The 27,545-nt window shown below is 47.3% G+C and overlaps 1 protein-coding gene and 1 pseudogene across 1 annotated transcript; both read right to left on the reverse strand.

Annotated features, from left to right (window-relative positions):
* LOC119432465 (tubulin alpha-1C chain-like) overlaps positions 1–11,593 on the reverse strand; it is an 86,497-nt pseudogene extending 74,904 nt beyond the window's left edge.
* Positions 11,594–11,919: 326 nt separating this feature from the next.
* Positions 11,920–27,425, reverse strand: LOC119432466 (E3 ubiquitin-protein ligase MARCHF11). Its single transcript, XM_037699629.2, has 4 exons — positions 27,257–27,425; positions 17,398–17,510; positions 15,731–15,951; positions 11,920–12,148 (listed from the first exon to the last, which is right to left on the reverse strand). The coding sequence occupies exons 1-4, from the start codon at positions 27,423–27,425 to the stop codon at positions 12,046–12,048; spliced, it is 606 nt and encodes a 201-aa protein (XP_037555557.1). The 3' UTR covers positions 11,920–12,045.
* Between the last annotated feature and the right edge of the window lie 120 nt (positions 27,426–27,545).

The raw sequence follows: 27,545 nt of genomic DNA on the forward strand, positions 1-27,545 counted from the left end.
TACCTCGCTCTATACCCAAGTCCATTATATGCGGATATGCGCCACACGGGGTTTTACATGTAGCGAAAGCCTATCACTCGGTAATGTGTAACCTAATGTGTAGCTTAATGTATAACTCAATGCATGTCTAAATTTGCACCAGGCTTTCGCCTTCAAGTGTTACGAAGAGTGTAACGCCGAGCAGAACTTTTAAATATTGGCGCTCGCCACATTCCTATCAAGAATGCCGACGACGGCACAATGCCGCCCTGACGAGTAGCTTTTGTACAGTACATCGTTGCTACTCACTCAAACCGTGAGTAGCAACGACACAAACAAGCGCCACGCACAAATAAACACACGCTAGTCCGCCGATTCCCGCAGCCCACGCCGAGAGATGGCGCCTGGTGTCGAGAGTATTGGAGCACGCCCGCAGCCTGCGTGCGAGGGTAAAATAATCTGGTCTATACGGACCAACCTCCGGCCTAAAAAGCTCCGCTGTTAAAACAGCAACCGGTGAAGGTGCGGTTGCTGTTCGTCGAAATCCCGAAGGACCTCCGCCGCCGATGACGACGCTTCAACACCCTGCTCGACGACGTAGCAATGACACGCCGCCATCAAGACTAAGCATCGAAGCCGAGGCTATGCCACCTCGCGATGATATGTAACAAGTGACAATGCGACGTAGCCATGATCCAACACCGCGACCTTACCGTAACGCAAGACAAAGAACCACTGACCTCGTTGTGCTGCACGGCGGCCACGCAGTCATAGTTTAGTGGCCACAGTAGCCGAGTACTGCGTCATGAGTGGATCCTTCGCCTCCAAGTTAAAGAAAGTCAAGACTGCATGGAAAGGATCTCAAATCCGGACAGAAAGGGGACACCTATTAACGCCGACTGGAATCTGCACGGCAAAAGTTACCGTTCATGACTGCACCTACCCTGCAGCCTTCGTTATCATCCAACAGTGCTCATGAGACGTAATTCTCAGCATGGACTTCCTAAGCCAACACGACGCAATCGTGGACTTATGATCGAAGTCGCTAACGCCGTCCACGAACCCAGTTATACCATACCACCTAATATGAGCCTGAGTTGCCGTGTCGTGAACGTGCTCGAACAGGAAGTCACTATTCCGCCTCGCACTAGCATGGGGATTTCCATCGGTACAGAAGACATGGGAGACATGGAAGGCATCCTTGATGGTGACGAACAGCTGCTCGACCGTTAAATGGGCGTCGCAAGGGGAATCGTAGAATGGCGCGGAGGAAAAGCGCGCGTAATAGTGACAAACTTCAGTCATGTATTGAAGCACCTGAACAAGAGCACGAATGTTGCATACAGTGAGCGATACGTTGGTCTTCTAGGATTCAGGCGAACCAACCACGATGGAACATGTTATTTAACTAGCCTTTGATAATAATCCGTTTCTTAAAAGGAATAAGCAAGCACAACTAAAGGTCTCCTACAGCAATAAAAAGACTGCTTCTCGTCATTATTTTACCATTACTGCTTCGAAATATCGAACAACTCATATCTAACCGTTGTCAGTACGTTTCAACAAGTGACACTGCTGCCTTTGAAGCAACAGAACGCTCAGGCGTGCGGCAAGGTTCACTCTCAGCTCCCCTATTGCTCATTTCCCTAAATGATTCACCCATTGTTATTTCGAGTTCTGGCAAATTTTTTTTGTCGATTATTGCGTTATTTACTGCAAAATTACTAATATTTCTGATACCAGAACTCTTCAAGTACAGCTTCATACTACGTGTTATTTTTGTTACTTATTACTGCAACCTTTGCTGTTTTATGATGTACTAAAGTGTCGTATTTTATACAGATACCATCGCTACTGTTCTATTGCCTTTTTACCATGTAAGTTATTCATAATACTATGTTAGCCCAACCCCTCTATAATGCTTCCTGTAAGCCTTGAGTGGTAATAATTTGTTTAATGCGTAAGCATTTCTATGAACGAGAAGTAGGGGAACAGAGGGGCCCGATTTTCAATAATCGTATCATAAGCAGCCAACAAACAACGACACCAAGGACAACATAGGGTAAATTACTTGTACTTACTAAGTGAATTAAAGAAATGATAAATTAATGGAAATGAAAATGGATGAAAGAACAACTGGCCGCAGGTGGGGAACAAACCCACGTATTCGCATTACGCGTGCGATGCTCTTACGAATGAAAGTACCGAGCTACCGCGGCGCCGTTTTCCCATGCACTTTCTTGCGTATTTATGTTTTACTACTAGAACTAACCGTGGAAGTGTTAGCCAGCGACACCACGCTACGGTTACGCAATGATAAAACTGCCCGAGCGTCCGTCCGTCCTCCGCTTACGACGATCGCTTTCAAGTTCCCCAGCTGTGGAAGACGACGACGACTAACGCGCGAGCAGTGGCACGAGCGCGTCTCTCTGACCACGTGACGTGTGCAATCAGGCACGCACTAGGCACACCTTTAGTAAGGCAGAACAGTGGAGCAGCCGTGGCTTCGGGTCGGAACGTCATCAGCGCACCTGGCGACACCACCTGCAGTAGTTTGCCTCATCAGTTCACGTTGCGCCGCCTTCCGCAGCAGCTCGTGTCACGGCAGCGCTGTCGCATTTACCGTAATGGCGCCAAGACGACCGCAGCCCCTGATCAGTATAAGATTACCAACTGTGTTGAGTGTGAGCACTGAACACCACGTCCTTACTACGAAATGCTTACGCATCATTCAGATAACTCCCTGAGGAGATTCTACGTAATTTTATTGCGATAGCAATTATATGGACACTCAACGCGGATTTCTACCGTTGGCGTCACCGTCGCCGTGAGGTTTCGTATAACGTCAACGGCGATGAAATCGTCGCCGCGCGCCGTGTGCTGTATGTGCGAGTGAGAGCGCGCGACGGACGCGCGCTTTCACGGGCAGCAAACGCACGGCGGAGAACAAACACGCGTTCTGCGCCGTGCTCCCTGAAGGGCTGCAGAATTAAGCGTCTCTTTACTCCTTTACAATCACCATATATATATATATATATATATATATATATATATATATATATATAGAGAGAGAGAGAGAGAGAGAGAGAGAGAGAGAGAGCTAGCACGACTTCTTCCGTCACGTGAAAGGCCGTGGGGAGACGGGAGAAAGGGAGAGGTGGCGACGTTTAGCTGCGGCACAAAATGCATAATTATACAAAAAGTTGCGAGGCGAGAAGGTGGTAAAGACTTCCTACGCTGCTCGACGAGTGTCCCGTTCTGATCTCGTCGAAAACCTCCGAGCCGCCCCCAGAGGCACCGGCAACAGTCACCAACGCCGCGCACGTTCGGTGCGAACGCGGGCAAAACATCGACGGCGTCGACAACAATTCTGCGCGTTGCTGGTGCTGCTGCATGTCCAAGCTTATACAGCTAATAAAACTACTATCCTTACTCCGTATAGCTCTCTACTAATTTGCTATTGCAATTGATGCTTCACCTTTCGGGTGAAACTGCGACATTTTCTTTTAAAAGGTGCGGCAAGTGCTAACACACCATAAGAATTTTAGTTTATACATGCATTTAAATTATGACCGGTAGGCTGCACTGCGTATACAAGGTCGATCCACATAGGTCGAGAAGCTTCGGGCGAAAAGCCGTTCAGAACGAATTGTCACCGACATCAGCAAGGGTGGTTATGGGAGCAGCGATTGAAGCACGACTATGTTTGGAGGGAACAAGCATTGGGAAAGAAAAAAGCGTTTTTTTTTAATTAAAGCGAGACACAGTTACATTCAGTCAACAAAAATAAAATTCCTAGTCAATTTTATATACGCATGGCGAGAACAGAACAACTCCATTTTACTTGATCATTATCAATAAATACCTTGTTTCGGCGCCCACCGTAAGAGCGCCTACCGATAGCAGCGGGCGTTGACGCCGCTATCACTTGCAATGCAATGTAACTGTTGAAGTGGGCAGAAAGGCGCGCTCGTAATGTTCACTGTTACAATACGCCCCCACCCTCGTGTTGCTTTGATTGTCGACGTTTTTCTGAATTTGGTGACGCCAACAGTTTCATTGTTTCTTAACCTGTTGGGTCAAAAGTAGTGAGTTGCGACCGCCAGATAATTGTTTACTTTAGTTGTTTTCGTGGGACAGCGCTGGCCGACGGGCTTGGCGTCCGACGAAAGGACGAACACTCTACGCTCAAAGCGTCCATCGGCCTCCAAGGAAAGTATCTTCTGTGCAGCGATGCGATTTCGACACCCGTACGGCTGATCTTTTCCTGCATCGCTTTCCGCGCTGAAATCTCGAAACGCCCATCAAGCCGAATGGCGGGGCATTTGAATATACAGCTACAATGGCAGACCTCCGAAACAGCTACAATGGCAGACCTCCGAAAACAAATTTCGCGCCTTTGAGAACAAAATGACGTCGCTTCTGTTTTTAACGGATATGACGTCAAATTAATTTTTCTTCCGCGGGAAGTGTTCCCTCCTCACACAGATGGCACTAAGCCCCATGAACCACCGATGAACAGCCATGTTTTGAACGTGTGGGCTTCTATGGAAGCTTCGCTACCAGGTATATTTACCTTGGCACATACTCCAAATGACAATGGTTTAAGCTATGATAATTGTAAGCCAATTCAATCAGGCAAGTCAAGCGTTTGGGAGAACTATTATGCGCTACCTTTGATGACCGTAGACTGCAACGAAGGAGTGCATTGTGTAAAGCCTTCGACTAACTTTCCATTCTAATCTTCTATATTTTGTGCTGCGCGAAGAACTATTTATTTAACACAGTGCTACAGAATCCACGTTAGGCCATTCACCGGCTTCCATGGTTGGAATGCCTCTCTCTCGCAACACCGACACCCGAGCTACACGGTTGCGCCGTTTCGCTTAGGGAGCCCACATGCAACGCCTTCACTTGTAATGTGGCGCCATCTCGCTGGAGCGCTAGTAATAAAACAGAACTAGGGAGCCTACATAGAAATCGCGGCGCATTCGTGCTATTTTCACGTACTGATGCACCCATGTTGGCACGCGATCTACTAATATCTTTAATTTAGTTTGGCACCAATGCGCACACCAAACCTGCATACATGTTTAATATTGTTACGCCAACAAAAGACGTTTATTAATAAGCCAGGTAGAGTGAGTCGCGACGGCCTGGATCAGCTGAGTGTTGTTGTTGCTGTTGTTGTTGCCTCAAAACATGGCTCGTATCTGCCGATTGAGATTGAGCTAGCTAGCCGCACGTCGTCTTCTTTCTTCACCCCTCTTGGATGCCCCAAATCCTTTTGAGGTGTAAACCCAGAACGCACGTAAGAGTGTCACATTGCCCTCCGCGCAGACGAAGCCCACCGGGCAGATCAAACAGGTTGTCTAGAGATAAAGGGCTTTAAACGGGCGACATGCGAAAGTTCAGTCTTTGCTAACCGACGGCCATTTGATGTGAGGCGTGCTATGCGGTAGGTCGATTCATTGATACGATCAGTAATAACATAGGGTCCAACATAGTGGGCCAGCAGTTTTTCACATAAACCACGTTTTCTTGTTGGTTTCCACAGCCACACTAAGTCACCGGGGTCACGTGTCAGCGTCGGCGGTCGTAGCGTTCCTTCGAGGGTTCTTGGGAAACAAGAGTGCGTAAAGAAGCAAGTCGTCGGGCCTCTTCAGCAAGAGAGACGGTCTCGGATACACAAAGATTATCGTGGCTTGAAAATGGCAAGATAGTGTCTAGCGTGTAACGAGGCGGACGAGCATATAGAAGAAAGAAGGGACTGTAGCCCGTAGTTTCATGCTGTGAGGTATTAAATGCGTAAGTAATGAAAGGGAGCATGCTGCCCCAGTTCTTATGATCTGACTCAACATACATGGACAGCATGTTAGTAAGCGTTGTGTTGGTGCGTTCCGTCAGGCCATTTGTTTGGGGATGATACGGCGTGGAATGTCGAAAATCTGAAGCACATAGACGAAGCATCTCTTCGACCACGTCTGCAGTGAACTGCCGTCCACGATCGCTAATGATGACTCTGGGAGGTCCGTGTCGGATAATGACGAAACGCAGCAGAAAAATACACACTTCGGTTGCAGTAGCCGATGGTATAGCAGTTGTCTCACAGTAGCGCGTCAAGTGATCGGTACACAGGACAATCCAGCGATTCCCATCAGATGACCGCGGGAAAGGACCGAGAAGGTCGATGCCGACTTGCTCGAACGGAGTGCTTGGGGGTGGCACTGGATGTAGTCGGCCAGGAGGAGCGCTCGTCGGACGCTTGTGACGTTGACACTCGTTGCAGCTGGATGCGTCAGGCGACTGGTCGGTCGTCTGACGCATTTTAGGCCAGTAGAACCTTTCTTGGACTCGGTAGAGCGTTCGCGCAGATCCCAAATGACCAGACGTAGGGTCGTCATGCATAGCGCGCAAGATGGATACGAGGAGGCTTTCCGGGACCACCAGGAGATATCGTGGGCCTGTAGTAGAATAGTTCTTTTTGTACAGAACCCCATCCCGAAAGCAGAAACGAGAGGATGGTGCTGATTTCCTTGCGGTAATGAGCAGTGGCTCTAAAGTTCTGTCCTTTCGCTGCTCGATCTTGAAGGTATTAATATCAGGAAATCCTGGCTCCAACGATGCGATATAACGATCGAAGTTGTCCGCGTCACAGTCCGTTGTCGGAAGCGGCAGACGCGAGAGGCAGTCAGCGTCGGCGTGCCGTAGGCCGCTTTTATAAGAAACGGTAAAATCATACTCCTGTAAGCGAAGTGTCCAACGCGCAAGCCGGCCTGATGGATCACGGAGGTTAACTAGCCAGCATAGAGAATGATGGTCTGTCACCACCGTGAAGGGGCGCCCGTACAGGTAAGACCGGAAGCGTTGTACCGCGAAAATCACTGCAAGATATTCTTGCTCTGTGACTGTGTAGTTGTGCTCAGACTTGCTTAAGGAGCGACTCGCATAGGCGACGACGTGTTCTTTGGTGTCGACGCGTTGAACAAGGACTGCGCCGATGCCAATACCGCTAGCGTCCGTATGAACTTCCGTGGGAGCCGCATGATCGAAGTGTCGGAGAATGGAATGGGACGTCAGAAGAAACTTCAGCTCACGAAAACGGGCTTCACATTCAGGGGTCCATTCGAAGGGAATGCCCTTCTGGAGGAGTCACGTCAGTGGATACGCGATGTTGGCAAACCCACGAAAAAACCGGCGGAAGTAGGAGCAAAGGCCCAGGAAGCTGCGTAGCTTTTTTACAGAGCGAGGTTGCTTGAAGGCTTCAACAGCAGCAGTCTTTGCTGGATTGGGTCGTATGCCGTCCTTGTCCACTAGAGTGCCCAGAACCAGCGTTTGGCGCTCTCCAAAATGGCATTTCTTCAAATTGAGCACCAAGCCTGCTTTTTCCAAGCAGTCTAACACAAGGTCGAGACGTGCGTTGTGCTCACTGAACGTGCGCCCGAAAATCACTACATCGTCTAGATAGCACATGCACACTTCCCACTTCAGACCACGCAGGATGTTGTCCATGAAGCGCTCGAAAGTCGCAGGCGCATTACACAGCCCGAACGGCATCACATTAAATTCAAAAAGTCCGTCTGGTGTCACAAATGACGTTTTCTCCTTGTCTGCCTTGTGCATATAGAATCTGCCAGTACCCCGACCTCAAGTCGACAGACGAAAAGTAAGATGCTTATGAAAGGCAGTCGATGGCATCATCAATACATGGAAGTGGATATACGTCCTTTTTGGTGATGGTGTTTAGGCGACGGTAGTCAACACAAAATCACCATGTACCATCTTTCTTTTTAACCAGGATAACTGGCGCTGCCCACGGACAACAGGATTCTTGGATAACATTCTTATTTAGCATTTCGCGGACTTGATCGTTGATCACCTTGCGTTCCGATGGTGAGACTCTGTAAGGTTTCTGGCGCAATGGTTGGGCAGATCCCGTATCTATGCGATGGTGTATTCGAGAAGGGGGAAACGATGGTGGCCCCTGTTGCTGTGAAAAGTCAAACAGACCGGCGTGTTTTACCAAAATATTCGCCACTTCCTGACGCTGGTTAGTGCTGAGTGACTTGTTCACCATAGTTAGAATGGAGAAGTCCGCTGGAGGGCATGCATTACTGAAATGGCGTTCATCCGAAGAATCAGGGGCTTCTGTAAGAATGGCTAGTGACTGCACTTGATCTTCATGGTAGGCGGCAAGTTTCAGACCCTGTGGTACTATTGTAGGTTCACTGGAACAGTTTGCGGTCCATAAGCCTATGCGTCCGTGAACAACTAACAGCATGCAATACGGTATCAGCACATTCCTCTTGATGCAGCTCAGATGAATGGGCTCCACGGTAGCGTCAAACGTTACGTCGGTGGTAGGGAAACAGGTGACTGAAACACACGCAGCACACAACGGAGGCACTACTGTATCACTGGATACACAAAGCACACTTTCGTGATTTGGTGGGCCTTCCGTAAACACGGCCGAAAATCTCGTATCTACACTAATTTCTCCTGTTCTGCAGTCGACAGTGGCACCACACAGTTTCAAAAAATCAAGGCCCAGAATTATGTCATGCGTAGAATGAGACAGAACTGCGAACTCCGCGTTAAATATTTGACCGCCCAAGATAACGTCCACATTGCAAACCCCGACAGGATGTAACAACTCCCCAGTCACTCCACGAAACGTATCAGCCCGGTCCCAGCGAAACGTCACTTTTCGTTCTAGGAGGCTTTTAAATGCAAGACTCATCACTGAAACTGTTGCTCCCGTGTCCACTAAGGCCATTGTTGAAACTCAGTCAATCAGTACAGGCACCTTATTCTTAAGCATACAAATCGGTGGAGGTATCTCTGTCGACATCGAAGATTGTCCAGCGACCTCACCTCCAACGGCCGCGCTGACTAGTTTTCCGGAGGTGGTGACGGGTAGCGACGCCGCGGAGACGGCGACCGGCTTACGCGAGGAGCGGGTGGTGGTGTCAGGCTGCGATCGGATGCTGGAGAACGGTTCCGCAGCGTCTCCGGGTGCTGGCGAGGGTTGCTTCCTGGATCTGTGTACGAGGGTGAGTACGTTTCATCAAGTGGATCGCGGTACCGCCTTGACATCGTAGATCGGTCGAACCTCGGTGGTTGGCGGCGATTGCAGTACCTGGCAATGTGGCCCAAGTCGCCGCAGCTGTAGCACACAGGTAAACGACGATCGATGAACGGCTCCTCGAAGCGCTCAGCCGTGGGGGGTCGTGTGACCGAGTGAAGTGGCTGAACCTGCTGAACAGGAGGAACAGTCGGTCTGCGTGGAAACCTGCCGGGGCGAGGGTGTTCTCGTCGTTGTTCGGGCGTAAATGTGCCTTCACGAGGCCATGGAGCTCCTCTGTGGGTGATGTCCGTGACACATACCGACGGTTGCCACGGAGCGCACGATGCTGCAGGCGCCGTGTGTTGCGGGGAATAGGACAGCAGGTTGTTGCATGACGCTGCACGCAAGTACCTCGTGTCGCCGCAGTTCTTCACGCACGATCTGCCGTATAGTGGATGAAAGATCGGCGGACGGGCTCTCATCGACGCTGGCAACGGTTGTCACATTCACCAGTCTTCCAAATTTTGGCGCAATGCGACGAGTCTTCAATGTCTCAAACGTACGGCAGTGACGTACGACATCTGAGACGGAATCAACGTGTTCCCTGCCTATAAGGAAATTGTAGACATCTTCAGCAATTCCTTTAAGATGTCCGACTCCGTCTTCCTCCGACATCTGTGAATTCACTATTTTGCACAGCTTGAGGATCTCTTCGATGTACGTAGTGCACGTTTCTCCAGGAGTCTGAGCTCTTTGAGCTAGGGTTCGCTCCGCGCGTTTCTGTTTGGCGTAGGAGTCTCCAAAACACTTCTTAATTTCTTCAACGAAGCGCTCCCACGTTGTCAGGGAGTCTTCGTGATTTTCAAACCACATCAGCGCTGTTTCACTCAGAAACAGTACGACATACTCAAGCTGAGTGACAGAGTCCCAACGGTTGTAGCGGCTCACCCGTGCGTAGTGTGTCAGCCACTCGTCGACATCTTCGCCCGCTTTTCCCGCGAACGAGCGTGGTTCCATGTAGTGCTGCAACGGTCGAACTGGCGTTGACCTTTGAGCTGGTACACCTGGCGCTGGCGTTTGTCCACTTCCGTCCTGAGACATGATGAACGTCGTTGGCGAGAGACCGGCAAGACGGCGGCTCCGGCGAAGTTCGAGATGTTGCGGCTCCGTGGTACGTAGTGTCGTACCCAGCACACTCCACCACTCTGTTACGCCAACAAAAGGCGTTTATTAATAAGCCAAGTAGAGTGAGTCGCGACGGCCTGCATCAGCTGAGTGCCGATTGAGATTCAGCTAGCTAGCCGCACGTCGTCTTCTTTCTCCACCCTTCTTGGATGCCCCAAATCCTTTTGAGGTGTAAACCCAGAACGCACGTAAGAGTGTCACAATATACTAATGCCTTTTCCTTTTGTTTTAACACATCACACTTTTTTTCTACTGCATGTCGTGCGACACGTGTAAAGCAACAAGTTACAACGCATGATGGAGTGCTCGTGGTAGTGTTATCTCATGCCAAGATTGTAAACTGCATTAAAGGGCAGCTGAAGCACTTTAAAAAACTAAAGGTGAGCTTTCAGCGAATTTGTATATTTTTTCACGCCCTGAATACGAAAATTATAGTTTAAGATGCCGGAAGTCACCGCTTTAATTTAGCAGAAAAAAGCCGCACCGTATGCGGGAGGAGCCGCGGGTCGTTTAACGGGCTCTGATGGCAAAGACGATCGTGACGTCATCCTTGGTATCGGCGAGGAGCGTGTCATGCTATTCAATAGCACAGACTGCACATCTATTTCCTATCACATCTATTTCATCTATTTCCTATCACATCTATTTCATCTATTTCCTGGCACATCTATTTCATCTATATTACCAAAGGCTCCGATTTAATAATCAAGAGGCAGAACATCTCATTTTTTTAATACGGAAGTGAATTGCATTTGCATTATTATATAACCTAATGTTTCTAATGATGTTTATATAACCTAACCTAATGATGTATTATATAACCTAACGAACGATGTTTCAGGAGAGTCACCGAGAGTTCTGAGAACTCCAACTTGGACTTCTTGCAGTAGTCGACAGACAGACGCTCCACGAGTAGCGAGGTGAAGCCTGAGCCAGTGCATCTTCCGAAGCTGTGGAAAACTAGGAAGCCTTGCAGCCCAGAGCACTGATCAGCCAACTTCGGTAAAAAACAAGGTCTAGAATGTCCTTTCCGATGGTGTAGTTACCCCGGGCGTAGTTGGTTACAACATCCTCCTTCCCAGAGATGTGCTGCTCTGGGTGGTAAAGTCGGCGTTGCGTGTCAGTGCGCACTTCAGCAAGCACGGTCGGCTCCAGGTCCACAAAGACAGCACGGGGAACATGCTTTCCGGCACGAGTTTCAGCGAAAAATGTGTCGAAAGAGTCGTCAATTTTCCCAGACGCTTTGTCGCTGGGTATCTTGCCATCTGGTTGGATACCATCTTCCAGACAGTAAAGCTCCCAACAAGCATTCCCCATCTGGACGCCCGCCTGGCCTTTGTGAATACTGAGGCACTCCCTCATTTCTGAATGGATTCGCGATGCAGCTCAACGAGGCCTTTGCGAGCAAAGTCTGCATCCGCCTCTTTCCTGCATCATTATCATGTTGGTATTAGTGTCTTTTAAGTGCTATACTTTTACCACGGGCTGATGACGTCGCTGATGGCATCTCATGGTCTACAAACTCCAACATACGTTGATGAGTGCAGGAACAGTGAAGGCTTTATGTTGTAAATAACGACAGCTTATATATAAGATACATAACGAGCATTAGGGTTCGGTACAGGCGCAATAGGAAATACACAAAATAACAAAATCACGTTCGATGCGGTAGCTCATCGGGAGCGCGCTCTAACGACGACAAACGCCGGGCAGCGCTTAGAGAAGCGCCGATGGGTGCCGGGCCGCGCGCGACCGCGTGCGCGCAGCACTGAAGATCCTTGATGATTTGTGTCCGACGCACTGAATGCCAGGCCTCACTGGTGCCCCGATGTCGCAGGCGCCTGTGCCTCCAGCCGGTGCCGCAGAGCTGGTGGCGGCGACTGGACCTTCCAGATGAGATACGCCTTGCGATACAACCTGCGGGCGAGTGGCCGAGCTGTTGGCAGACCACATAACAGAGCAGAGGAAGCGAGAGCTGGGCCAGTTGGTAGTGTTATGTGGAAGACTAGAAGCGACTCGCAACGGACGAAGGACAGTGCAAACACAACTGGGGCGCTGACTCGCAACTGAATTTTTATAGCGGTAAGCATCAAGTATATATACATTATATGCATCAACAATACGCATGCGCCAGGCAATATACTATTTTCCAATAAATATTCGGTTGCGAGTCAGCACTCCTGCTGTGTCTTCACTGTCATTCGTTCTTTGTGCACTGTTTCTAGTATTCCACATAAAAGAGGGTGGATTGACTGATTTATGGAGTTTAACCGAAATATAGCTTATTCATAGAAAAGGTACATCAGTCTTAGCAGCCGCGCGGTGGGTAGAGACTATATTCACTTGAGAAATGGGGATATAGTCAGATAAATGAAAGCGAAAATTGGCATCCACCCGAACGTAATATGAAGCTACAAAGGAAAACAATACGGGTTTCTGAGAAAGGGTTGAGAAAGAATTCGTCGTGGTTCGAAATTTGAACCCGGGACCAACGCCTTCCCGCGGTGGTCATCCTACCAACTCAGTTAACCAGGAGGCTAGCAGATCGCAGCGCGAGGGCGCATTTATTGACAACTCGAAGCACAGGGTCACTGAATATGGCAAATCAATTCTGCATAATCCCAAAATTAACGTGAAGGAAGTGTCATGAAAGGGAAAAATTGGCATCAAGGCGTCCGTTCCGCGTTGAAATCCCGGACCAGGACAAAGTTTTCCTGAACGGCGAGGCTTTCTTTCTGAGAAACCCGTATGGGTTTACTTCGTAGCTTCGATTTACATTTGAGTGGATCACAATTTTTCCTTTCAGGACAATTCCTCCAACCTTTCGGGGTTCCGCATAACTGATTTTCCATTGTCGGATAAAGTGGGTGAAGTAGAACTCACACAGTGTGTTTCACACACAATATGTCAGTGGAAAAACTTACCTAATACTGTTGTTACACGTCTAGTAAGTCGTTTGACGCCTTACTGAAGCGACATTTGCTTGAAACATGGTCATGATGCAGAGGTGTTAACGTACGCCCACTCCACCTCTTGTGTATCTTTAGATTGACTGGCGCGTGTCGTGTGGCTATTACAGACACTGGTCTTCCATTTTTGTTTATAGCGTTCATTGTATATTTTTTTCATTCATCTTGTAATGCACTCCCGATACAATATTGCACTCTGGGTGCATATACTGATTTTAATAAATAAATAAGAGCAAAATTAGTTATAAATGTCTATGATACGGAAGCAATGATGATATGAAGAAGAATAAGCGGCATTATGATGAATTATAATGGTAAGGATACGTGAACGAACGGCCATCTATGGAAAGTAAGGTCACTGCTGAGGGTAACATGTGAATGCCAAGCCCATGTGGGTCTCTCCCTCTCTCGGGTGTGCAATTTATTCGGCAAGCTATGCTGCAGATCGCTTCGTATTTCTGGCCTCGGCGTGTTTCTACACATCTTTGCAGGGAACTTACACAATGTCGACGCTACTTGCAGCTGGAGTGCTAATGGAGAGAGATGTGGCCGTTAATTTCATTTACTAGTGGACCGCACTATAAAGAACACAGCGATCCTACTAAATCCACATGTTTAGTCCCACGGTAGGTAGGAATTCCTAGACGGCTCTGGTTGTCTGCCTCGCTGTTATAATGTTAAACCAGTTGCCAGGCACAGTGACCTCCGACAGTTGTTGCCTACAGGCGATGAACCATGCAGTGTCCGTCGTTCCGGAACACATGCTAGCCGATCATGAAATAAGTGCTCTGACGCTTTCAGGCGGCTGGCAGTGGTACAGTATGGTCAGAGTTGTTCGCCCGACCGATAAGATAAAATCAGCGACTGATCAAAGCAGCGCCCAAAGGAATGTTTTCTTTTTAAACCACTAATACAGGAATACACAAGCTTCTCAACCCAATTGATTCAGGAACGTTGCGTACCGTGATTACATAAACTTTTCAAACCATGTATCCATAAACTTGTCAACCCACCTACACAAAAACTTTTCAAACTGTTGACTCTAAATACTTTCCATGCCATGAATCCATATAAACTTATCAATCCATGAATCGATGAACTTTTCAAGCTAGCTATGCATAAACTTTTCGATGCATAAACTGGATCATCCCATCGTTGTTTTACGTGCGCATTGCCTGATCGTTCGGTGGGTAAGACGGAGACCATTTTAACACGAAAGTGTTTTATGCCGGGGTCCACCAAGACTTCACTGACGTATTTCCGTCACGGAAATACGTCAGCTTACAATGTACACGAACATAATACAAAGAAAGAAACCAGAAGAAAAAGTTCCACAAACATGCAAAATTTGGAAATCGAACCCACGACCTCTCGGTCCGCGACGATAGATCGCCGAGCGTTTAACCCATTGCGCCACAAACGCACTTGCAGAGAGCTACACAGACGCGCCTTATATATCTAACACTCCTCCGTGTACCCGCGCTCTTGCTCGGGGCGGTGCCGCCGCCTACGAGCAGAAAAGAGAAGTACTGCATTATGACACTAACGCGCACCGACAGTGAACGCTTCGGTGGTCTCAGCACTACGACGCCTCGATGCCAGCATTCGAAGGGACGCTGGCATCAAGAAGCACTACCAACGCCACATAGGTGGCGTTCACCGTACTCAGCACAGCGGAGCGTGGCCTCCGCAATTAGCTCTGAAAATGTTTCTGAAGTTGATCGCGGAGGCTGCAATTACGACGCGCTGTACGCGCTGATTTGACTCGGTGACGATTCAGTTACGTGCTTTGTCTTGCGCGTTGTATTAGTGTGTCAGTTACGTGCTTCGTCTTTCGCGTTGTGCTAGCGTGTGCAGCGTAGTGCAGCTTCCATATGCACGACGGTTGCTCATGGTCATCGACGTTGGTAGTCGTGATGGAGGAGACGTGCCACCAGGCGTCAGCGTGGGTGCATCAACGCCTAAGGGCGCTTTAGCCACAAAACACCAATAGACATTATATATCAATGTGCAATAAACATTACACTACTTCTGTGAAGACACGTTTCACTTTCGTGTTCTATACCGATTCCTATATAAGAGGGATCAACCACATTTTTTGTGTTACTCCTCGTCCCGACCTTGCGACCTTCTTGCTTACTTTTTGAGACTTTGACACCGCCCTTTGATTTACTCCTGTGAACCAGGAAGTTTTAGAAAAACCTCTATGGTTCTCCCCCGTCCTGCTGCGAGCGGCTGCGAACCGAAGCATGCATGGCCGGCGAGATCGACCGATCTGGGAGGCCCTCCGAAGTGTCAGTTACTCCCCACCCTTGACTGCAGATGGCGCTAGCTGTCTGTAGTAGTTGTCGGCGGTAGCTGTCTGCTGGTTGACCAACGAAAACGGCGAGACCACATACAAAATACTGGCTTGACTCGGAGAAGAGTGCTTCAAATTAAAGGAGCCACACCAACTTAGTCCTGCACCTAATGCATTGATTACGCAAGTCGGCGCTCCTATCTCTATCTCGGTCTCTCAAGGCGCACTCACCATAGGCTGTAGAAAGCGAAGCCCATCCACGTGAAGCTCTGCAGCAGCAGCAGAAGGGCGAGCGGCATGGCCAGCAACCAGGAGAGACGCGCCAGCGTGTGCGTCGCCTGGAGCCAGGCGAACGTCAGCACCAGCACCAGGCTGAGCGTGAAGAGCACGCTGAGCGCGAACAGCACGTGGTCGGCCAGGTTGTCGCTGTCCAGCAGCCAGTCGACGAAGCTCTGCGCGCCCACACAACACGAACAGTTGCGCTTGGCTCGCAGAACTTGCCGGCTCTATCGATCTTCCCCCATACTCACAGAAAACGTTCTTTTGCAAGACTGTTCGTTACGACAGATTCCAGTCAGTTGTGATCAGAGTCGAGTTCTAAGTAAAAGCGCTTAGCTTCCTTTGCGAACCCTCCCGAATTTTCTTGACTGTGGCTGCTGGTCAAGCACAGCAGTCTGATGCTTTAACAATTAGGTCACAATCGCAGGTCCACTTCTCTCATTGCCAAGGCCATCTAGCTGTTTGCGAAGATCACCGCATGTGTGACATTGCGTAGCCCGACTGTGTGACAGTGCATGCGCGCTTGTCAGTTTCCATTTCGCCAAAGATGCCCGAATGAACTGGGCATATTTATCGCATTTGATCAGCCACTCCACGAAAAACTTCGCTTCACATTAATTCCAAGATCTGCGTTGAATCTGCATAATTGCTTTAATGTCCTAGTAGAAAACAACGTATAAAAGATTACAGAGGAGACTCAGGAGCAAGGCGGTGCAGGGGGGCCCAACTTTAGAATGTCACACAGCAATTTACTAAAACAGCAAGAGAACGGCAGTGTAGGCTTTGATTTGTGAAAACGAGAAAATTAACACACGAATAGACAAATATAAGAAATACATTAACAGGTGACATCATTGTAAAGACACAAATGTGATACTCAATTCAAGAAATAGGAAAAAGAGGGCATCTTTCACAAAAACGACTTACGCTAGGAGTTTTCTAGGAGCAAATTCCAGCTAATCCTGGTGTTCGGCTTAAATATTAGCGAAGGTGACTAGCCAGTGGCGAAGAGCAGTTACGAATGAAAATCTCTGTGAATTTGGTTCCAGTTCTCAGAAGATACGAAGTGATGAGCGGTGTCTATAACAAAATTAGCACAGTAAAATAATTTAGACCCTTAAAAGGGAATAATGGCGGATATCGCTCTACAACACACCGTTTTTGGGTGCAACTTTTTGCGTGCAACTGTGTGAGGTATAGACCAATTCAAACATTTATTCACTTTTAAGGGCATAAATTAATTTAGCCTAATAGAGCGTTCCAAATTTAGATAAAACCGTAAAATATCCTATATGTCCAGCAAACTTATTCGTGAATAAATGGAATAAAAACTCTCTGTTCGACGAAAATATAGCAGGATTAGTATTCCCAAGAACACTGCAAAAGGCACTTGATGGTATAAGATGATTAACTGACATGACAGGGAAAGTGGCAAGACGATATTTCAGCAACCGTATGTCGGACGTATTAGAAAACGCTCCCGACAAACAGCACTTCCGAAGAAAATGCTGTGTGGATTTCTCCTAAGAATCCAATGCAGGGCAAGGTGCATCGTTTGAACCAAAGCATGTACAGGAAACACTATAACTGACGCAGCTGGGCCCCGTCTCGACGTATACCTTCTGATTGTCCCAGCGGATGTTGAAGTCATAATGGCAGATGTGGCAGGCGTACACTCGATTCTGGTATATCTGGATTGCAACGCAGTTGGCGTGGGCGTGGCTGAAGTTGCCTGCGTCACGAGAACGAGCGGGAGTCCTTCGTAAGAAGGAAAAAACGTTGCTCGCGGAACACTTGGCAGAGGCATAATCCAACTCACATGCAGTAACATTTGGCCATACATTCTCATTCAGTTTTCAGGGACGCACCAAATCGCTTTGGTTTTGGAGTCATCGTCTACTTCTACACCTCTAGGTAAGTTCTTGTCTCGAGATAAACTTTCAGATATGGTAAAGCTACCAACCGCTACCCATAACCCCGATCGTGTCCTCGTTGGAAAAAAAAAATATTGCTGAAAATATGGAGTACAATGTAAAAGCAGGCACCGACAGCAGTGGATTCTGCGTCAATACTTACGTGATTTTTTTATGCACCCGGACTGTAGTGCAATGCTTTAATACATTTCTCAGACACAACTGTGCATATAAGTTCAAAACAGAAAGCCATAAATTATTCGTACCGGCAGAATGCCGGTAGTAGCTTGACGGGGGCTGTCACCCCGTCAAGCTACTCATTGCAGTAGCTTTTTGTGACTGCTCCTTTCTTTCTTGGAAAGACAAATAAAGAAAATCAAATCAAAATCAAATCAAGTACACCTATTATACACGGTAGAATGCACCTAATGATATTTAAGGTAAAAAATTGAATCAGTCAGGTACATGTTTTCTGCAATGTTTTTTTTTTCAGAGTTTTAGAATATGCACATAAAATAACGTTGAACATCATTCTATATGGGTATTATTCAGTCATGGTACCGGAGGGTGTGAGAGGTGGTCTGTTAGAGTTACAGACTGCGTGCCAAGAGAAGGGAAAACTTTGGGGAGGTGATGAAATTGAGAAATTCGCAGGTACAACTTGGAATCAGCCAGCGCAAGACAGGGATAATTGGAGATCGCTAGGAGGTGCCTTCTGCTTTCAGTGGACATAAACTACTGGTGATATATACAGGGTGTTTCAGCGAACACTTTCAAAATTTATTTAAGATTACCTGTGGCACACAGCCCAATTCTAGTTAATTAGCTGGTCTTCTCGAAGAGGCGGACATTATTTGCACAAAAAATTGAAATGCATAATCAAGTAACCAACAAAAATGCACTAATTAAGTTTTTACCTAATTACAGGATGGCCCATATTGCAATTTACAAATGGTAGCCGTGGAGTTCGCAAGGCGGATCCACTCGGAATTATTCCTCAGGATGACACCAGTTTCGACATATTAATTCCCGAACTTCGCGGAGAAATGCATCGGCGTTCCAGTTAATTTTGTGCTTCAATGCATCAAGCGACGTTTTGTTAAGAAACTAACTGGAACGCCAATGCATTTCCCTGAAAGGTTCGGGAATTAATATCTCGAAACTGGTGTCATCCCGAGAATTCGTTCCAAGTGGATCCGCCTCGCGAACTCCACGGCTACAATTGTCTACAATACACGCAGGATTGCCGCGCGACTGGCCGCTCGAGGCACTTTGCGTGTATTCGCGGGCTTCTTTCACAGTCGGAAAAACACTTCTATGTAGCACCTATTGAACAACAGAAAGCTGTATCGGGAGTTTAAATGCGAAGAATTTCTCGGCGAACATTTGCTACTTTGACAGTATCTATCTATCTATCTATCTATCTATCTATCTATCTATCTATCTATCTATCTATCTATCTATCTATCTATCTATCTAGCCGCTTACGACTTTGTAATCTCATGGTCGTTTCGTTAACTTGGTATGTACCAAAATTGGCATACTATGACAAGAGTATATGACGAACATAAATAATATGTCATCACATGAATATCATGACATGCATGTCATGTAGGTCATGAAACAGCCGCCTACGTCTTGGTGCTCTCATGGTCGTTTCGTTAACTTGGTAGGTACCAAAATTGCTTTAGTATGACAGGAGTGCATGACGAACATAAGTTATAGGTGATGACAATGACCCAGCGAAAAAGATTAACACCCAAAAATCATTGAAATGGGTTCGGATATGGGTACTAAGTGAAGGAAACACAACAGGATGCTGGTAGAAGTCATAGTCATGAGCATGATTCAGCAAAAATGACAATGACTCAGCGAAAAAAGATTAACACTGATAAGCCACTGAAATGGGTTGTGTCGTGGGTACTAAGTGAAGGAAACACTAAAGAATGCTGGTCGAAGTCATAGTCAGAGCATGGCTCATCAAAATGACAATGACTCAGCGAAAAAAAGATTAACACTCAAAAACCACTGGAATGGGTTCGGACGGGGGCACTAAGTGAAGGAAACACTAAAGGATGATGGTAGAAATCATAGTCATTAGCATGACTTAGCAAATGTGCCAATGACTCAGCGAAAAAATATTAACACTGAAGCACCACTGTAATGGGTTCGGATGGGGTACTAGGTGAAGGAAAAGGCTAAAGTTGTTGGTCGAAGTCATAGTCATGACCATGATTGAGCAAAAAAGATAATGACGCAGCGAAAAGACATTAACACTCAAAAACCACTGAAATGGGTTCGGACGTCGGTACTAAGTGAAGGAAACACTAAAGGATGGTGGTAGAAGTAATAGTCATGACCATGACTGAGCAAAAATGATAATGACTCAGCGAAAAGACATTAACACTCAAAAACCACTGAAATGGGTTCGGACGTCGGTACTAAATGAAGGAAACACTAAAGGATGGTGGTAGAAGTAATAGTCATGACCATGACTGAGCAAAAATGATAATGACTCAGCGAAAAAACATTAACACTCAAAAACACTGAAATGGGTTCGGACGTGGGTACTAAGTGAAGGAAACACTAAAGTATGGTGGTAGAAGTCATACTCACGAGTATGACTAAGGTTTTTGCCCTAAGGTCTCTTAGGTGTAGCTAAAGGGACTCCTGAGGGCTCATGACATGATTGTCATTACATGCGTGTCATGTAGGTCATGAAAGATCGGCCTACGTCTTGGTGCTCTCGTGGTCATTTCGTTAACTTGGTAGGCTCCCCGCACACTGCTTCGCATAACATCGATTCCCACAGGGCGCGGGATCTGCCGGCTTTTTATTGCGATAGCAATTATATGGACACTCCAAAGCATATTTCTGCCGTCGGCGTCGCCGTCGTCGTCGCCGTCGCCGTGAGGTTCCGTATGACGTCAATGGAGATGAAATCGTCGCCGCGCGCCGCCGAACGCTGTATGTGCGAGTGCAAGGGCGCGAGGGACGCGCGATTTCATGGGGAGTGAACCCACGGCGGAGAACAAACGCGCGTTCGGCGCCGTGCTCCCTTAAGGGCTGCAGAAGTAGGCGTCTCTTTCCTCCTCTACAATCACCATATATGTGGAGCAAACGCGCCTTCTTCCGACGCGCGAAAGGCACGGGAGGGAAGGGAGGCGACGTTTAGCTGCGCCACCAAGTGCCTATTTATATCAGAGGCTCCGGCAACAGTTCACCAACGCTGCACTCATTTTGTGCGAGCGCGGGCAAAACGCTGACGGCGTCGACAAGTTTTGCGTGTGGCCGGTGCTGCTGCAAGTCCAAGTTTATACAGCTGATAAAGCTACTATCATTACTCCGTATAGCTCTCTACAAATTTGCTATCGCAAGTGATGCTTCGCCTTTCAGGTGAAACTGCGACATTTTTCATGTTGCTCTACAATTTTCACATTAACACTTTGATAATTAGGACAGTACTTCTCGAGTAAGATAATTAATTACAATTACCTAATTAAATCTCAGTAACGAAAAAGTACTGGCGGCTACTCTACCGTTACTGGCACTGTACCGGAAACAATACGCACTAGGTTTGCTTCGCCGTAACACCATTCCTTTTTTTTTAATTGTGCAGCGTGATAACTGGGACACCCTGTCTATAGGATACAAACGTCGCATGCAAGGGCTGTAACCGTTCGTTGCAGAGCCACCTATGATTCATAACAACCGTTTTCTACCTAAACAAGCATCCTTCGCATTACGTAAATGTCATCTGCTTAATTTTATTTTTCAGCGCGTACACGGCAACCTTGCCATCACTTGGGCGCCATCACATGTTGCATCACTTTACGAACTCTTCCTGAGACGGCGGGTAGAAGCGGATATATAGCAAGAACAGTGTTTAGATTAGCGTTTTCTAAGAGAGTAATATAATTGTTGGCATAAAGGCTTAAGCTGTTGACATTTTCGATACAACACTTCTGCTCGCTGTTCGCGCGTGCATTTAAGCCCGATGAATATTAGACAAGAATATGAGGCGATGCCAGAGAGCTTACGGAGGTCGTGAGATATAACGGGAACGCATTTTGTTAATGATTTGCGTTTACTTTAGAACTGCAGATGGGTTTTGGTTCTCTATAATTAGTACAAAACAAAGTTGGAATTTGCGTGAGAAGGGCGAAGCATTGTAAGTGACTGGAAGGTATAGCGTTACGTTGAAGCTACTCACACGGCGTTCTAAGAAAACACAGGGGGGACATTCTAGTGTGACAAAGCACGCGGGGAAACTTCTGCTGCGCGGAAGAAACAGCACCCTGGAAGCTAATAGGGGAAGGTGGGGCAAAATGAGACACGGCGCACAACGCGACATTTTGACTTTGCTGCCATGTATGCCTAAGACAAACGGTCTTTGAGGAGGTTATTTATTTCATCAATAGGTGGGGTAGTTGTCCATTCCTTTTATTGGTGAAAAAGTTCGCGATTGTTCGAAGAGTTCGTGAGGGAACAAATGCACAGTTCTTGTCAGCGAGCTTGTGACGTACCCGCCATAAAGGGGTGAAATTCTGTGCTCGCTGGAATTTTAGGAGCCGTGCATGAAGTGCACGTCAGTTCAGCAACGTAAGTATTTATATTGTTGCTTTTTAACACTAGCTACATGCTGCCAGAAGCTTATTTCTGTAAGTTCGTTGGTTAAAGGGAATAATTTTTTTTTAATTCGAGCATTTCAAGGGGGCAAACCCGACAAAAAGGCATTGAATCGGCATAAATGATTTCTTACTCGGCGAATCATTTATTCACGCACATTATATATAGTATTTTCTTGTTTAGCATGGTGTGGACGTACAAGAGAATATCATCTGGATTTCGAAAGTGTAGTGTGTGGCCATGTTTCCGCACTGTTCTAGATGACCCCGAGTTTGACGAGCCGCCGCCCACCAGCGTAACAGGAGAGAATGTGGAAAAATATGAAGATACAAACGCTGACTCAGCCTCGTCGAGTAACACCCTGAACAACGACAAAATTATTCTGACAGGCGTCACTTTGCATGAGATTTCTCCAGTGCCGAAATTACGAAAGACCAAGGCAAGGAACCATGAAGCTAGCACAGTTCTACCATCAACGCCTCACAAAGCCAAGCTGGGCATGATGAACGTCCGTAAAAGGCCTGTGCAGCTCGGAATCATGAGGAGAAGAAGAGCCGAAGAACACTTGTGAGGACAGATCTCGCTTTCATTCGTTGAATGAGCCAGTAAAGCGCAAACGTCCAAGAAAGTGCAATGACACAAAGAAAGCACGGCGGTGCTTCATCTGCAAGCACTTGTGTAGCACCACAGCGCCAGCCTCTGTTTGCTTCAGAGGTTGTAGTGTACAGGGTGGGTTCATGGATACTGCATGGGCGCTCACTGAGGGAATTTCAAGTGCTTCTCCTGCAAGAACTCAACTACCTAAATTTTTTGAGATGGTCTTGTTTTGCCTCACGCCGCGTCTCATTTTTCGCCGCAGGTTGGGGCAAAATAAGACATTTGTGACATTTATTTTTTCTTAAACTTTTGAAGAGAAGGAACATAGCCATGTTTTTGCACCACATACCTTGTACCCAAAAGAATGTTGATGTTTTGTTGTTTTATGGTATTGAATCAATTTTTTTATATACACTATTTGCACATTTCTGTCGCATTTTGCCCCGCCTTACCCTACTCGTTTCATAACGCTCGCATGATGAGGCGCGCAGCCCCAACCGTTGCACGCGTCGGACCTCAGTAGTGCACGAGATGAAACCGAAGGGAGACCGTGAGCTTTTGTAGCCTGAAGTTTACTCTCCGTACCACTGTATGGCACCGTGGCTTGGAACAATACACACACAACTGTACAACCCGAACGCTGGTATTTGCATGCGCAACGCAAGGCTCATGGGCCAGAAGTTCGCGTAAAAATTTAAGTATTCTTTCTTTCTCTCTCACGCCAGCAGCAGGAGGCAGAACGCTGCAGAACCAATTGAATGGGGCGTATACCGGTTAGTTTACTTGGCACTGTCGTCCTTGCAGGCAAACAGTGCGGGTCTATCGCGTCCCCTGGTAATCTAACCAAGACCTCTTGCCACCTAACCCTCCTGCACGTGGGCCGCGCTTGCACTATCGATACCGGCACAGTTAGGCAGCGGCACACAGGGCAAAAAGTAACACTTTCGCTTGAAGGCCAAAGCATACATCAATGTCTAGCGTTGTTAGTGAATTCCTCAGGCGGTGTTCTAACCAACCTCCTTGATTGTAACTATACGCGCGTGCGACATGTTGGCACGACGCAGATGGAACAGCACCCTTGTAGCTAACAGGCATCTCACACCGCTGACCTAAGGTCCGTAGATAAAACAAGTATGAAAACTTGTTTCATCTAGGGACCTTACGCTGACCTGCTTAGTAGCGCAGCCAACACCCCGATGGTGCTCGAGATGGTACTGTCGAGGAACCGTCGGCGTTAGTCACCCCACCAATGAAATATTAGATAACGCTGACTTTACGTTTGCTATTCGGTAAACTTCTAGGGCAGTGCATTTTCTCATAAGATCAACATGAACGCTAGTGTCGTTATGGTCTGCGTGCGTACAGTGTTCATGCCAGCAGTAGAAGGCAGAACCCTGTCCCCTGCTCCACCACCAAGCGAACTTCGCTTCTTTCATTTTGCAGCCAGACGCACTCCACGTGTCTGCACACAACCCTCAGCTCGCGGGAGCTGAGGGTTGTCGATACCAGGATACATTGTCGCTACGCTACGGATACATTGTCGATACGCTGTCGATACCAGGATACAGTCACGTGGCGGCGTGAAAGTTCCTGAAGCGTACCTATAATTGTTATTGAAACAACAGGTGGGGCCGACATATGGACGCTACGTATACCACGCGAGGCAACTGCTGCTACGCGCAAGAAACAGCCTTGGCAGCTATACCAGGCGTCTCGCAACGTTGGCGTGATGAGAAACACCGCCAGCAGCGTTGCAGCTGTCGCACGTCGATTATGCACGGGACGAGACAGAAGGAGAGCCGTCGGCGGTACTAGCTGGAAGTTCCCTGCACAGTTCCACTCAGACCACTTAATGCACCACGAAACGGTGTACACAAGGCTACTGTGCAATAACGCTAGAAGGATGTAGGAACGAAGGACAACAATGAAAAAAAGTTTGCGGACAAATTCAAGACCACGGTGGAATGGTTCCTAGAACTTCTGGAATTCTAATAAAATCAATACTCATAGCTAGGAAGGTGAACCTTTTATTCAAAAAATTGGAAGTATGCATTTGGTCAAAGGTAACGCCCGTTCTTAGCGATATTTCTTTTGGGCCAAGTAGACCTGTCCATTCAGCAAGAGACTCGTGGTGTTGTGAGGCTCATTTTCTGCTAAGTTGACAATTGTTTAGCATTAAATGATACTGTACAGATAGCTAGAAGTATGATTTACATGCCACAAATCTTCAGAGAAAGGGGCATTGGCCTGAAATGTACTTACATGTGAATTGCGGTAGTCCGATCTAAAAGCTAAAGCTGCTAGGCAATCAAGTCTGTTGGATGAACAGTCGCAAGTCTATCTTACATTGTTGAAATTCTCCCTAGGGTCATTCAAAAGTGGTGGCAAATGTCATGCGTTAATATTCAAATCGTGTTGTCATAATATGAACGAAAGCTTAGGGAACCAAATTTCAAGATTAAACGAAGCGGGGTATCCTAAGGACGTAGTTTTGTTTGCTCGCAACAAGGACGAGAAAAAAGCAAAATAATTTAAGGAAGTTGTACCGAGAAGAAAAAAAAATTGAGAGAATACGTATGCTGTGCTGCCATACGTGCATCGTGAGTTCCTTGGTTTGAAGACTGTAGGCAGAAAGCTTGGTGTTGACATAGCATTTCCTGCTCCTCAAAACATAGCATATACATGTGTCCTTTGCTGAGCAGACGGATGAAAAATCCAGAAAGGAGTAGCAGGCCTGGAAGCGCAAACAAGCACAAGGACCCATTTGCGTAAAGTGCAGAGGGAGTGGTGTATCAGTTTCCCATCACTTGCGCAAGACACTACACGGGACAAACGGAACGCCGAGCCAAAATGCAGATTGAATGAAGACAAGAGGTACGTGCCCAAAAACCTGCCTAATCGTTTCATGGCAATGCACTGCGGACAATGTCATTGGAACCCTTTGTTCGAAAAAACAAATATTCTCTATCGACACAAAGTTAATAGAGCAGGCCTTGTCATGGAGATATATCACATAAAGAATGGCCCCGACTGTCTTACTGAATGTTTAATTGCCTTCCGTCAAAATTAAGTTATCTTTCATGATTGGCGATAGCGTGATTCCCGCCTTGTATGTCGTGTTCCCTTTTCATTGGTATTTTCGCTTGGATGTGCTTTTTTTTTTTTCTTTGCTCATCGCACGAATACGTGATTTGCAGTGTTCTGCAACCACTCTTCTTACAAAATAAACCTTAGTTGCGAGTCATGGCTTGTCTACTTCCTCCATCCCTTGTCTTTCGCGCTGTTGCCTTTCATGTAAAAGTGTAACAAGTTGCCCAACTATAGCTCATGTACTGCAGAAGCGCTAGCTTTTGTTTGCAAAAAGCTAGCGATCTGCCTACTGCCTTTCGCGGTAAGCAGATCGCACTGCCGCGGCTTCTCTGCAGAGCGGATTCAGCGGAGCGTGACGGTGCGTTCGCGTTCGCTTGACTTTACCGCCTTTGCAGCCAAGCGCGCTGCGTGTCTCCGCGTTTATGAACGCTTCCAACGCCCTGCGTACGGGCTGCGCATGCGTCGGATACCGTAAAAGTACGACGGCGGTGGCTACAAAGGCACTAACTCGCCTCCATTGTCCCTACAAATGCCATCACAACCAAAGAGTTTTCGCAGATGAACAGCCGGCCAAATCTTTAGCTAGCTTATGTAAATGCTGGTTTTTTTTTTCTGCTTTACAGCGCGTTGCAATAGAACGAACTTGCGAAACGGTCAAGGTTAACTCATGGTCACAAAGCTCGTGAATATCGTATCGTCATTTGTTAGGTCGTTCCTAATGTAAGGTGCTGGCGCACAGCAAATTGGTACTAGTGCGAATTGGTTATAGATTTGGCCGGCCATACGCCAGTCTGAGCTTATTCCTACATCAACAACAGCAGAGCCGTACAAGGGTTTTCTGACACCCTCCCGAAGTTGTTGGGGTATATTTTGCTGTTGGCCAAAAATCTACCAAAGACTTTGTGAACACTTCATTGAAATTGGTGTCATTCTGGAAATTCATCCCAAGTGGATACGCCTGACAAGATCACCGGCTACAATTCGTGAATTGCAATATGTGTCGTAAGGTAATTAACTGAGACGTTCATTACTTAATTTTCTTTAATTAGTTGAATATGTGTTTCGATTTCTCGTGCTTCTAATATCCGCCTCTTCGAATAACCCAACTCAACGATAAAACTATGCTACCTGCCACAGGCGATTTTTGAAAATTCCGTAAAGCTAAATTTTAAACACCCTGTATGTCTAGCCACTATAGTCAAAGTTCCGTGTGGTAACTTTTTGTAGGGAACTCTTTGGCTCGACGTACCCTTGCAGTTGCAGGGCGTCACCATGCTCAGTTGGTTGTCGGTGCCCAAGCAGAACCGGCATGAGTACACGGGTTGCTGCTGCTGCTGCTGTTGATGCTGCCGCTGGCTCGACCTCGGTTCGCCCCCTGTGTCCGCCGCCGGGGGCAGTTCTAGACGCTGGCGACTCATCTGTTACGGAACGCATTGAGGGATTTCGCTTCCGTTTCAAGCGAACGCATGCTGTGTCACTTGACATCGGTATAAATACACCTCAAACGGCGTATGCTCGTACGTTCACCAGTTCTTTTT

Source organism: Dermacentor silvarum, chromosome 11 (genome assembly GCF_013339745.2).
Source record: "Dermacentor silvarum isolate Dsil-2018 chromosome 11, BIME_Dsil_1.4, whole genome shotgun sequence".
Taxonomy (NCBI): domain Eukaryota; kingdom Metazoa; phylum Arthropoda; class Arachnida; order Ixodida; family Ixodidae; genus Dermacentor; species Dermacentor silvarum.